Source organism: Pleurodeles waltl, chromosome 7, assembly GCF_031143425.1.
Source record: "Pleurodeles waltl isolate 20211129_DDA chromosome 7, aPleWal1.hap1.20221129, whole genome shotgun sequence".
NCBI lineage: Eukaryota > Metazoa > Chordata > Amphibia > Caudata > Salamandridae > Pleurodeles > Pleurodeles waltl.
The window spans coordinates 960,634,875-960,648,204 of NC_090446.1; the positions used below are offsets into that span (position 1 = coordinate 960,634,875).

At 42.3% G+C, this 13,330-nt stretch overlaps 1 protein-coding gene across 1 annotated transcript in view; it reads left to right on the forward strand.

Annotated features, from left to right (window-relative positions):
• ENGASE (endo-beta-N-acetylglucosaminidase) overlaps positions 1 to 13,330 on the forward strand; it is a 234,143-nt gene that overhangs the window by 190,431 nt on the left and 30,382 nt on the right. Inside the window, exon 12 of the mRNA XM_069199685.1 lies at positions 5,771 to 5,882. Within this exon, the coding sequence (XP_069055786.1) occupies positions 5,771 to 5,882 (112 nt within the window). The remainder of the gene's footprint in view (positions 1 to 5,770; positions 5,883 to 13,330) is intronic.

The following is a 13,330-nucleotide window of genomic DNA, read 5'->3' on the forward strand; positions in this document are numbered from 1 at the left end:
GACAGATCAGCTAGGAAAGCAAATATCTGAAGGCACACCGTTCCCCATGGGTTCTTCAGGGCAGAGCTTACATCATCCCTGAAAGCCTTAGTCTATTACCTGTATTATGCCCAAAACAACTATGCATAGATCTAGACCTGGGCCACTTTGTTACTAGACCATACTGACAATACCATTGCAAACTTTGCTCCACATGCTAAAAATTACACTTTCAGCCTGTCTCACAAACATCAGATTTCTCCTGTAATAAGACTCAGAAAAAGAGAATTATTTTGAAGAAGTCAGTTCATCAGCCTAGGCCAATGCAAAATGTCAAAGAAACGCCATCCAAGCCATCCCCTACTGACCAGGAGGGTGGTGATAATGGTCAACGAGATGAGAAGATCATCCCAAAGCAGAGAAGTTGCACGGTATGATTATATTTCGGTCTTTGTTTTGGATGGCTCTTTGGAATAGAACCTGATCAAACTATCCCCGCTGACAAGGCCTCTGCCTACCATCCCATTATATGGTGAGCAGCTGCCCAAAGTGGGGTGTCAATGGCAATAGAGCAAGAAAAGGGTGATGTTCTCGTTGAAACTCAGTTTTGAACAGAATGTGCCCTTGCAGCAGACAAGGCTTGTCACTAAAACAACACCCTTGTTTTGCTACAGCATAACACTTGAATCCTCATCTCTGTTTTTCTGCTTCGCAGGTCCAGCAGCATCTCCTCAATTTGCCATGTGAAAGAGAGCAGTTTTTCAGGCCCTCTGTGGATTAAGCACTATTTTTTTTTTTGTTTTAAGTACAGGAACTGAAGTTTCAGTGGCATCTGAAACAAACCGGAAACCATAGACAGCCATATCAGTCTGTACAGCTCCCTTCCACCCAACACCACATAGCCAACCTCAACAGTCCACCCAGGGACAATCTCACCAACGATGGTCTTTTTGAGACTTCAGCAAATATTTTGATCAAGGTTCCCAAAGTAAGGGGTCCTCAGCCTCTAAATAGTAACTCCAGCCTGTTTTCTCTCTGATGGCAGGTCATCAGTCCGAGGAAGGGTGTGGGTTATCCTCACGGATGGAGGCCTATTACCATTAGCAAGTGGTTTTATCCACAGTAGAAAGTAGATACTTTACGAGGTTGACTCCTTTACTGCCAAACATTCCTTCACTTACCACCAAATTGAACAGACATCATTCTCTTCTCACAAATTAACTGCCTACTCAGCAAAGTGCTATAGAAGAGGCACTCCATGTACTGTCTTTCCCAGAAAGTACAACGAGGGCCTGTGCCAACTCTGCACGGTTTTTACACCAACCACCGAACAATCTGCTACAGGTGACCACACTGCAAGAAGTCATCCCACTCCAGCAGGGCCACTAAGTGATGACCCTCTATTTAATAAACACTTACTTCTGTGTCCCGATATTACTTTAACATTTGCTGTACCTGCACTTCCTGTTGGCTACAAGCCATTGCCAGTTCACAGTTTTGCCATTTGGCATACTATCTTCACCAAAAGTGTTTACCAAATGTCTGGAATTAGAGGCAGCATACATACATACCGCTGAATGATGTTTGTTTCCTAAATTATTAGTACATGACAGATGGACCAGTGCGCACATCCATGTCGGAGTTCAAAGTCAGATTTCAGGGATACCGTACTGCATGGCGCACAAATCCATATTTCTTTCCTAAGGTAGTCTCCCCTTTTCATGTCAGTCAGTTTAACTGGGTTTCCAACATTTTTTCCATAACTCCTGTAGCAGGGCAGAAAGAACACTTCATTTCATAGATGTAAAATGCACACTCATGGACACAGAAATAAACCTATATGCAAAACTTAACTGCTACATATTTGTTTTGCTCCCTTGCACTTAGAAATTCCTATATTTTAGGGGAGTATCACTAGATAGATTGTGTGTTGCATCCAGGTTTGTTTTACAACTGTAAATTTCGTATTCATTCCATGGCATAGGCTCATTCCACTCAGAAGAAAGGAGCCACAGTGACCTTCTACTGCGTATTTGTAAGGCAGCCACTTGGTCACCTATTCACACTTTCACAAATCACTGCTGTGCTGACAAACTTACTAGAAAAGAAGTATAGATGGGCCAAACAATGTTAGACTCTCTATTTACCACACCTACTGCAGATTCTGTCAGCAATAGACATAAAGGGAAGAGGCATTACTGTTCAGTCGATGCACAGCATGTGATCTAAAATACATGCTGCAAATAGAAACTGTTAGTTACTTACAACATTCAGTTTACAGCTTGCCATGTTGTAGATTACTGCGTGCCTCATTCCTTTCTACTGGAAAATAGTGCAACATTCAAACTCCACTTTCCATATATTGTTGCGTAACCTGGGACTCTGGCCCAGGTCTGCAAGGTTTGGCTTCCCCACCTGCTTGTGCAGGGACTTTGTTCACTCCCCTGTCACTTGAACAGGGGAGTCCAGGCTATTGTAGCCCCACCCAATCCACTGAGCATAACTGCTGGTGTTGGTATCTGTTCTTGTTGGGTTACTGACTGCCCGTTAAGGCTTTGGAGAGACAGTAGTAATCCAAAAGATCTTTAATTAATTAGTTACACACTCAGTGATCATAGACACGAGATATCCATTTCAACATATATATTTTGAAATAGTTATTTTAAAACTCCTGAATCGAGTGAACACAATATTGTTTGGTAACATCAAAGAAGATAACAATTAAAAGCAGCTAGGTGTTTCATGAACAATGAAAACAACAGGAAAAAAATGGTGACATAATCACAATTAATCCCACACCCTCACTATGCTATCGCTAGGCGCTATGCTTTTCCTAGTGGAAGAATAAATATAAGCCTATTTTGCAAGTGTCATAGCTGGTGTGCATAACTGGACAACAAGGTTTGCTGTCTGTTTGGAATAGCTTGCCAGCTATTTTACGCACAAGGAAAGGTGATTGTGCCTGTGCGAGAACACAATACTGGCACCTGCCAGTGAAGGCAAAATGCTTTGCATAGCCTCGGAGGAGTCTTATTGGAGCCTTCTTTGGTTAGGTTGGAATCTGTTGCCATGCCCCTCTGCATCTGGATCTGCACCCTGGGTGAGAGTTCTCTCTCCTCAGTAGTCAGTTCTGGGGGCTATAGGATTGACCACTGACTTTTAGGCATTACAGAATAAATGCCTTCTGCCAGCGTCTGGGCTCTTTTGCTGAGAGTCCTGACTTGCCTAGTGGTGCCAAATCTAGTTCCTGCACCCTTGGAAGTAAGTTCTGGTGCAACAAGGAAGAAAGTAGCGCATCAATTTCCCGAACGATTTCGTAACTCGTGCCACTCTCTGACCCTGCACCGCTGCCTGCACCTGTACCCTGGTCCCCGCTGAGTGGAACGACCGTGACCTACAACACAGGTCCCATGCTGCTGCAGCTTCTCCGAAGTCCTGCCACAGCATGAGTCCAGAGTGCAGTGTCACCAACATCCATGGCACCTAAGTCCGCTGCAGCACCTGTGGCCCCGTGGGGTGATGGCAACACCGCAAAGTCGACGCCTTGTGTCTTGACCAGCAGGATTCATTGACTCCACCTTGTTGTAAGGAACTGACATCTCTCAGTCAATGCCACATCACCTCCTCTGCAGCCGTAAGGAACCAATGCCTCACCTCCCCTGCCTAGCAGTAAGGAACTGACGCTTCACCTCCCCGGTGGCAGCAAGGAACCGACACCACACCGGCTCCAGCGACGCCTTATCTACCCAACTCCGTGCAACGTCTTTGTTTCATCGTTTTCCAAGGTACTGTAACTGGGGTCTACACGACTCCTGGGCTGGCTGTGCTGCGTCACTGGTGGCCCCGGACTGTTGGAAGCGACTCCGTCAAGCCGTTTTGATAGCCCCAGTTGAAGCTATTGTGTTTCTCTGCACTATACTACATTTAATCTTTGAAAATTCGTATCTTTACTTGTGTATGTTGGATTTTTTCTTGTTTTGGTCTTGTTTTACTCAGATAAATATTGGCTATTTTTCTAAATTGGTGTGGAGTACTTCTGTGGTGTCTTCACTCTGTTACTGTGTGTGTGTGTGTGTGTACAAATACTTTACACATTGCCTCTGAGGTAAGCCTTACTGCTTGAGCCAAGCTACCAAGGGGGTGAGTAGGGGGTTATTTTAGCTGTGTGACTCCCTTACCTTGACTGGAGTGAGGGTCCCTACTTGGCATGGTGCATGCTACTATATCTTGAAAGAGAGAAGCATGACGGTAAGATCTGAAAAGTGCAAAATCATGGTGCAAGGCGTTGACTATCCTGGGCACACTATTTCTGCTGAGGGTATTAAGCTAAAGTTTAGTAATCTTAAGGCTATTCAGAAAGCACCTGCACCTTGTGATAAGGACATCTTAAGGTCCTATTTAGGACTTTGTGAATACTATGCTCGTTTTGTGCCAAGCTATGTGATTATTGTTCAGCCTATAAGAGAACTTCTTCACAAGGGAGTGACATGTATGTGGATACAAAAGATTAATGATGTTTTTGAATACGTTAAGGATATGGTGATCAAAGGAGCTGCTGCTACGGTGGCTCCTCTAAAGGCATTGAAAGTTTACTTAGTGGCTGCCATGGTTCAAGCAGAGAGTCACTGGTAGTCACAGGTAGATTCTCCACCTCACTTTCTGAAGAAGCTAATTGAAACTTACTGAAGCTTCTCACTGGCATTCTAGGGAGAGTGTTCACCTTTGCTTATGGGTCATACAGAGCAAACCTCTAATGTGAAACTCTGTTCCATTTCTATTTCACATTTTCATTGTTTATTACATTTACATAGTCTTTCAAGATTTATGTCATATGATCTACATTTCTGCTGCAGTTTTTTGAGTGACCATGTGAAAGGCAGCTAACTGGTGTTTAAACATGGCTATGTTGGCAATGCGGTATTCGGAGCACGGAGAATGACCAATCTTCTTAGGGCAAAACCTAAAAGCTCCTGAGGGCAGCTCAAATACAGAAAAGGAGGAAAGCAATAAATAGAAGCAAGGCAACTGAGATTGGCACGAAAACCACCCAATGTTGAGCAAGGATTAGCTGTATGGAGTAAGGTATATAGTGATATCTTCTGACAGCATTGAAGCCATTGGACTGTTGGAGCACTGTGTAGTGGACCCACAATAAAGAATAAAGAAGACTTTTCCCAAAATCATATTCAAATATCAGCTGTACTTTTCTCTGAGAAATGTGGCAACATTCTTGGTATCTGAACTGTGTAGTCCCTGTATTCCTAAGTGACCAGCTGGAGCAACTGGGCTACTTATGGGGGTGTAAACAGTGTTATGTGCTAATGCAACATTTGGTCATGCTCTAACGCTTCACAAAACAGTTTTTATTTTGTGAGGAAGAGGTCTAAAAGTGTAAGTAAGAAACCTTTCCAAGTGGAATGGCACATTCACCCCAAACAACGTTTCTGCATCTGTGCTTGAAAATAACACATCTCGTGAAAGCAGTGAGTTTGAAAATGCATGTACATAGCTAGCGTGTACTCCAGAAACAGAAGGATTTAGCATTCAGTAATGCTTACTTTAGGGATTATGAACTATGTGGCTTTAAAACTCAATTTCAGCTCCAAGTTATGTCAATCTTTAATTAGAGACGTTTCAGTACGATGGCTTGAATGATAAAGCACGCTCTCACTTTCAATGTTTAAAAATACAGTAACAAATATACATTCCACTTAACGCACTGTCTTCTCTAATGCACACTCTTTCTTTGAGTTGTGGTGCCTCACTAATTCATGATTTATCTCTTCTCCAGCGCCACCAGCAGTACACACTCGGCACCCTATCACATTAGAAGAGACTCACCCCACCTATGAACGGTTGAGCGGACCCTGCAGGAAGAAAGGAAGTAATGGTTGGACGCAGAGGTGAGTGTGAGTGAAATGCACTGCAAGTTCTAAATATGGCACCACAGTAGCTTTCCCTTGCAGTGGTGTAGAATTTCTTTTGGAAATTTATAAACATTCCCACTATTAGACATGGAAAATGGAAATCTGCCTATGCACAAGTTCCCAGGCATACCACTGTAAATGTCATATGACCGCATGTTCCACGGACCCCCATTTCCCCAGTGTAGAGTAGTACATAGTGTTCAAATTGAGCACTCTGTAAATTGAACCCAATATATAATGTACATGTTTTCTTACTTTTCATTCCAAGGGAGACATTCAAGCACCTTCACCTACATCCCCATTGAGTTCCCTTACCATACTGAAAGAGAAATTACACTAGTCCTTTTCTGAAGTAAAGCTATGATCATCAATTTCAAGGTGGTAAATGGTTAGACTAGTGTTATGAATATCAACAAACTCAAACGTTTGTGGGCGGTTAAAAACCTTTAAGACAGTTTCTATGCACTTGTGGCAGAGAAATGCACATGAGATCCACATTAGCAAAACCATTTACCCCAGTCAAGAATCCTTCTGTGAATGTCTTACGGGTGGAAAGGGAGCCATGTTTGCCGCCAAATTTGGCATTGTGAGTCACACTCTCAGTTGTGCTCTTCACAAAAGGAACTCCTTAAACCACAGAGTAGTTTATTTCTCTGCCCTCTCCCAAAAAGATGCAAACAATCAAATGCCTTAGGGAACAGGCACTTATTTGCGAACGTAGAGTCAGTTGTCGTGGCTTCGGGCTATTGGTTGACCGTGACTATTGGACATTTCCACAACCACTATCAATTTGGGTATTGTACCATCAGTGCTCACTATGTTTACACGGAAGTCCCATTTGGCATCATGTGTGATGAAAATATGCAAGAGGCTTAGCTGCAGCCAGACTGCAGTCTATAGGTCCCTTTGGAACATAGAAAGTGATAAAAGTATACAAATTAGAGACCATTGGTAAAACGAGGCTTAATTACTTTTGAAGCCTACTATTTTGTGACACCTAGTCTGATGTCTCCCTTTGGCTCCTCGTCACAGATTATTTAGTGGAACTGGAGTGTTTTTTTTGCAGTTTTACACCGGTTACGGTTACGGTTATGCTTTGCTGTCTAGTGGTTCCATATAGAAGACCTTACAGCTTTAAGAAACAACTAGTAGGTGTCCACTGTCCAGATCATAATGATATTGTGAATCTTCTTAGACCTAACACCATTTCCTGATTACTTTTTTTCCCATTATCAGATTTAGTCAGGAAATCAGCTGAGCATCAAGTGTTCGAAATCGAGAACTTGAACATCACTACTGACGATGGTTTTGTGTTCGACAGCAGCTCAACTCATAACACATCGTACATTTTTGTTTGATTTGTCACCTTTCAAGCTTTGCTATTGCTTCTCATGGAAGATCCCAATTTTAGTTCACTACGTGGATTGTTTGCTGTTGGTTCATGAAACTGACAATTTTGAGGTTTATAGAAAAGCAACCTGTTCTGGGCTATAAGAAGGTCGAGACTGGCAATCAACATACATGTTCAGGACAAGTGGCTGTACTGTCGCAGTTTTTCAGCGGGAGGATGCCAAGGTCAGACTTTCACTTGCTGTCAGACCCCTGATCCCTAAAAGCAAGATGGTCTTAATTTTTTTACAGATCATGAAGTCTGTATTGTAGTTACCACCTTTGAACATAATTCTCACAATGCAGTATCTCTGACCCCTCCAAGAAACTCACCTGCTAAATCATTAATGTTAGTTTGCGGACTAGCACGTGGGTGAGGGATTTTAACTTCACATTTGAAAGAGAAATGTTCACATCATTATAGGTGTTCTGGGCACAAAGGTTCTATTTCAGTGGCAATAAGATCTAAATCGATATTGATGTGGACCACGGAACTAGCAGTGGTGTTAGCGTCTAACCAGTCCTCTACACCCATAGGCCTAAGGGGTTTATAGCTTCCTTTGCCTAGTTTTCACACGAAAGGATTGTATGACAGAAATGTGAACTTCTAAAACTGCTCTGTTCAGAGATAACCTTATTATACCACATAAGAATGGTGATCTAATACCAGCAGCTGGAAGCGCAGTAGCGTCAAAACTGTGAAAGAAGTGCAGGCATGTGTGCAGACGAGCGGTGACATTCGTGGGAATCCCTTTGTTTAGATAATAGTCTGAATATAGCCTCAACTGCATCGCCTCAGTACCACCAGAAAAGGAGAGTAAGTACCAAAATGGATGCAAAAGGAAAATAAGCACATGTATCTCTCTTGCATTGGAGCTCAAACAGCAAGGGGCAACAGTGAAATGTGTGATGATTGATTGCAAATTTCAAACTTCCTTGTAGATGATACTACTGCTTTTCCTTCAGCCTCTGTGGGCAGTGGAGAGTCGTGGTCTACTTTAAATGCCTTTACATTCCTTAAAGTCAGAGCACTACGAACCTGAAACACAATAGTAGGCAATTTCAGTTTTATCATTTCCATAGAACATTTGGACAGACTGTTTAAAACTTTGGCTGAGAAATATCAAGGCAGATGTTCCTGGAATTTATCCATGTCTACGTTTGGGTAAACAACTCCAACCTTCATTGTGTGTCATATGAGCTGGGTGTGAAGTTGTTATCTACCATCTTCATACACATGATCTTCTATACAGGAGGCCCTATGGTTATTTCACAACTGTGGCATGTAACCATGGACGTAGCAGATCATGCTGAGTCGTCTGGCATCTCACAGGTCAGGTGCAAAGTTTGAGACCCTAAAGCCCATCATCTGACATAAATGGGTTGAAGAGACCTTTCTCTGCAAACTTAAGAAACACTACCTTCTCAATGTATTTAATGGCATTGCCTTTCATGAGATGGCCAACAGCGGACTGAAGTCTGTTATCGTAAGGTCTTTTGTAGATCGTACTAAAAACTTACAGTTGGGTTAGAGCCCGTCTTTTGCTTATCAGTGGTTGGCTTTCTTGTCAGTCTCATTTGTTCGCTTCTTATTCAGTGGCTTCCCTCCCTTTTCGTGTGTTTGTCCATTCCTTGGAAACTAGTTTTTTTTTTTGCCATCCTTTACATTGAATGACTTTTTATCCCTCCACAACTGAAATTCAGGAAACTAAGTTTGAGAGTGCATGTGTTTTTTGCTCCCTCCCTCATGTGCTGTCTCCACCCCCACCTGCCTCCTACGCTCTCAACGTTGCTTTCCCCACATGGCGTTTTTTAACTTGCCATAAGTTTGCTAGTAAAAGGCAAGCAGCAGGAATGATCTAGGATATAAAATGTATTCCCCCACCCTCCTACTTTGCCTCACCCAGTGCCATCTGAATATACTAAATACGGTAAGCCGTAGGCAAAATGACTTCCTTCATTCAGGACTTGAAAGACTGATGCAAGTAACAGTTGCTGGAGAGGCTCTGTCCATTAACATAGGCTTTTGAAGGCTGCTGCAGGCGAGTTTGAGTGTCACCAGAAGCTTTCCTTTAAAACGTGCTTTACAAGCACATAACAAATTTCAGAAATTCACAAGCAGTTTACAGAATGAGAGCCCTTGTAACTGAAAGTGCTTGATGCTGTTTTAAAATGAACTCAGGTTAGGTACTCAGATCTCATTTGTTGTCAAAGGAGAAATTATTGAAGTTCCAAAACAACATCCTAGCATAGGCTACGAAAAAAAAGCCCATCGAGGGCCTACCAGTAATCTCCATTGAGGGCCTACCAATAGTCACTGACCTACCCTGTTCCTGATATCTCTTTTCTTTCTGTGTATTTAGCAGAGAGTTGCACATTTAATTTGTGAACTATCTTAAAGCACTCCTAAACTATGTATGCTAAGCACCGATGAAGTCAACAAATTAGAAACTCAGCTGGCTTCACAACTATAGCTGGTCGAAAGACCGCTTAACCAGTAGTTTACACTAGGAGTAGCCGATCAGTTTCTTGGAAGCCAGTTTGTCCTGGCCAAATGTACCTACACATTGGTAGGTCCGAAAGGCAAAGCATAAAGGTTGGTCCAGACAGCAAGTGACTGATGAATGTTCTCCTTCGTGAAATTTAGATCCGTACATCGTGTAATAGTAATACCTGCTATTTAAAGTGCTTAGAAATGGCAGAATTACAGTGGAACAGCTACATTAAAACAAGTTATTATGGAGGTTTTTTTTAAAGCTTGTTTCAAAGAATTGCATGCTCAAAAAGCTCAAGAAAAAAAGCAGAAGGGCTTTAACTCAGGATCAGAACAGTTGTCATCCAAACTATAAAAACGTTTGATAAAGAAGTAAGCCTCACTTTCTGCTTAACTTAATAACCTGGTTGTAATAGATCTGTCATCTGTTTAATGCATGATTGGTGTTGCGATGCGAGTGCATGTATTGGCCATCAAAGTCTGTATATTGTGAAACAGCTTCTTGTTCGTTCTCGGAGATACAACATCAGCAATGTGCATTGACAAAGCCAAAATGTCTGACACCAACTTTCAAAGGGTATTGGCTTTGCCAATGCTTGTTTACTCTTCCATCTATACGATGAGGTAGATCAGTCATCTCATTGTTTCCTTCTCTATTCCTGAATCCTTTTTTTATTAAAATGGAATGGAGAAAATCACACACACTATATAGGATTCTTATCCTTTATAGGCCGTGGCACTGCAGCAATTGTTTTGGTTGTCTTTAACACAGATACAGTACAATGCTTCAGGAGTGACGGTCTTGGCACCTCCCAAACATGAAAGCAGGACAAGGTATGACACAGTTAGGAAGGTATGTTACACTTAGCCATTATGGAACAACCAACTGGTTAGCATTCTTGGATCACTGCAGCTGCACTCTTTTTGTATCAGTGCAACAATTTGTGGAGCTGGTGCCCTGGTAGAAAATGAAAGATTTCCAGCCAGTTCTCAAGAAGGATATTGGCATTTCAGTTTAGACTATTAGCCCCGCTAAATACGTGATTAATATATTATCCAAAACAACTGGCACAGGCTCCTCAAGAGGTCACAATGAATAGCTTGAATCTACTTTTCATGGACTCGGCTTTCTTTGGGTTTTAGATTGAAAATATAATCCAGAGAATGTAGCCTGCGATGGAAACTGTAATGAGTGGTTCTGGGGAAAACGGTGGACTTTCTCTAGGTCCAGTTCAAGGACTGTTGATGTGGCCAACTGAGGATTATTAGAGAAGGCAGCAGTAGGTACAGCAGCTCCCAGCAACAATAGCAGGAAGCTCCTTTTCAGTGACTAAGACCTTCCAGTGATAGAGGGAACCATTAGCCTTAAATGTCTGTGGTGAAGCCTCCTCCCTACCACAATAACTTCTTAATCTTGTTTCCAGAGCTGAGCACCATGGTAAGGTAGAGTATTTCCAGTAGCCTTCCTCCTTTGCAAAATATCATATTCCTTGGGTCTCCACCCAGTATTGCATCAACTGTGTTGATACCTCTATTTCTGTACCATTTTTCACCTGAGATGCACTCAGTCTTGCCAAATATTGCGGTTCAGAATATTTCAAAATTTCACAACAGCTTTCATCTTTTTCTTCATAGAAAGTAAAGTCTTGAAGAATACAGTTTAACCAGTCAGAATCTCACAAACAAAATGGATTAGAAAAGAAAGATTCTTTATGTAGGCGTTCATTAATTTTCTACTCATCTTTCCTAAGGGAAGTAGATATGTGACTTGATGAGACGCATACCCTTGGCACACCCTGATCCACATTACACAGAGGTGTTTTCTGAGGTCTAGGGTCGCGTGTGATCATTAGCAACACAACTCATCCTTTTGACCCACATCAGCACCACCATCATTCTCACAATGGGGGACAGTGGTAGCAGCTTTCCTCAGACACAATGGGATCCCTCCCAATCCTCATATATTGAGTTTGCTACTCAAAGCATCCTCCAAACTCAGTATCATTTAGGACTTATCACTGCAAACTGCTGATGCCATCTCATATTGAGCAGCAGCTTTAAACACGGAGGTCACATGAATATTTCGTTGAAGGGACAGTCTATATTCAAAACATGATTCAGCATCAGAATCAGTTTTTGTCCAGTGTCCGGAAAGTCTTCACTCTAAAGGGTTTCAATACATTGAGGATTTTTAAGGTCCTGAGTGTTAGATCATGTGTGCATCCGTTGCAGGAAAGCCTTGAAGATCAGTGATTTCAAACATCAAGTGAGTGGGAGTAGTGAATTTCAGTGAGTTGACTCTGAAATTCCTGACATGACAGTGTATGTGATAAAAGTGTGGACAGTCCATATATTCCTCAAATATTTTCGTTCAGCAATTTCCTCTGACCTCGCGCTGCTGTACTGATAACACCATCAAAATGTGTTCCAAAAACAAATATGTGAAAGAAAGCCAGGTTTTGGTTTTTGCGAGCAGCACAGACAATCTGGAATTGGACAAAACTGGGACATGTCTGCATCATGGCAGCTCATCTACCAAGACTTCAGAATCATAGGGCAGGCAAGCTCAGCATTTCAGCTCATCACAAAATATTTCTCTTGGATTTTTGATGGAAATGGCTTTTTGCAGGTGTTTACTTCTGTAAAAAGGGCACGACAGAAAGTGTCAAGCTCTGTAGTAATGGACAGTCTGCAGTTTCCTCTATGTAATATGGATTTGTAGAGCACTAAACTTGTCATGCTTGAGAGTATATGGGTGCTGAGTAAGTACGGGTTCTGCAAGTAGGATCAGTTGAAGAGGCAGGATTTCAGTTTCTTGTGGAAATTCATAAGCAACGCGGTTTTCATGATATGCTGGGGGAGGTTGTTCCAGGATTTGGCTGCCAGAGAAAGTGGTACTTCCTGTCTTGCTTCTATACAGGGAGTGCAGAATTATTAGGCAAATGAGTATTTTGACCACATCATCCTCTTTATGCATGTTGTCTTACTCCAAGCTGTATAGGCTCGAAAGCCTACTACCAATTAAGCATATTAGGTGATGTGCATCTCTGTAATGAGAAGGGGTGTGGTCTAATGACATCAACACCCTATATCAGGTGTGCATAATTATTAGGCAACTTCCTTTCCTTTGGCAAAATGGGTCAAAAGAAGGACTTGACAGGCTCAGAAAAGTCAAAAATAGTGAGATATCTTGCAGAGGGATGCAGCACTCTTAAAATTGCAAAGCTTCTGAAGCGTGATCATCGAACAATCAAGCGTTTCATTCAAAATAGTCAACAGGGTCGCAAGAAGCGTGTGGAAAAACCAAGGCGCAAAATAACTGCCCATGAACTGAGAAAAGTCAAGCGTGCAGCTGCCACGATTCCACTTGCCACCAGTTTGGCCATATTTCCGAGCTGCAACATCACTGGAGTGCCCAAAAGCACAAGGTGTGCAATACTCAGAGACATGGCCAAGGTAAGAAAGGCTGAAAGACGACCACCACTGAATAAGACACACAAGCTGAAACGTCAAGACTGGGCCAATAAATATCTCAAGACTG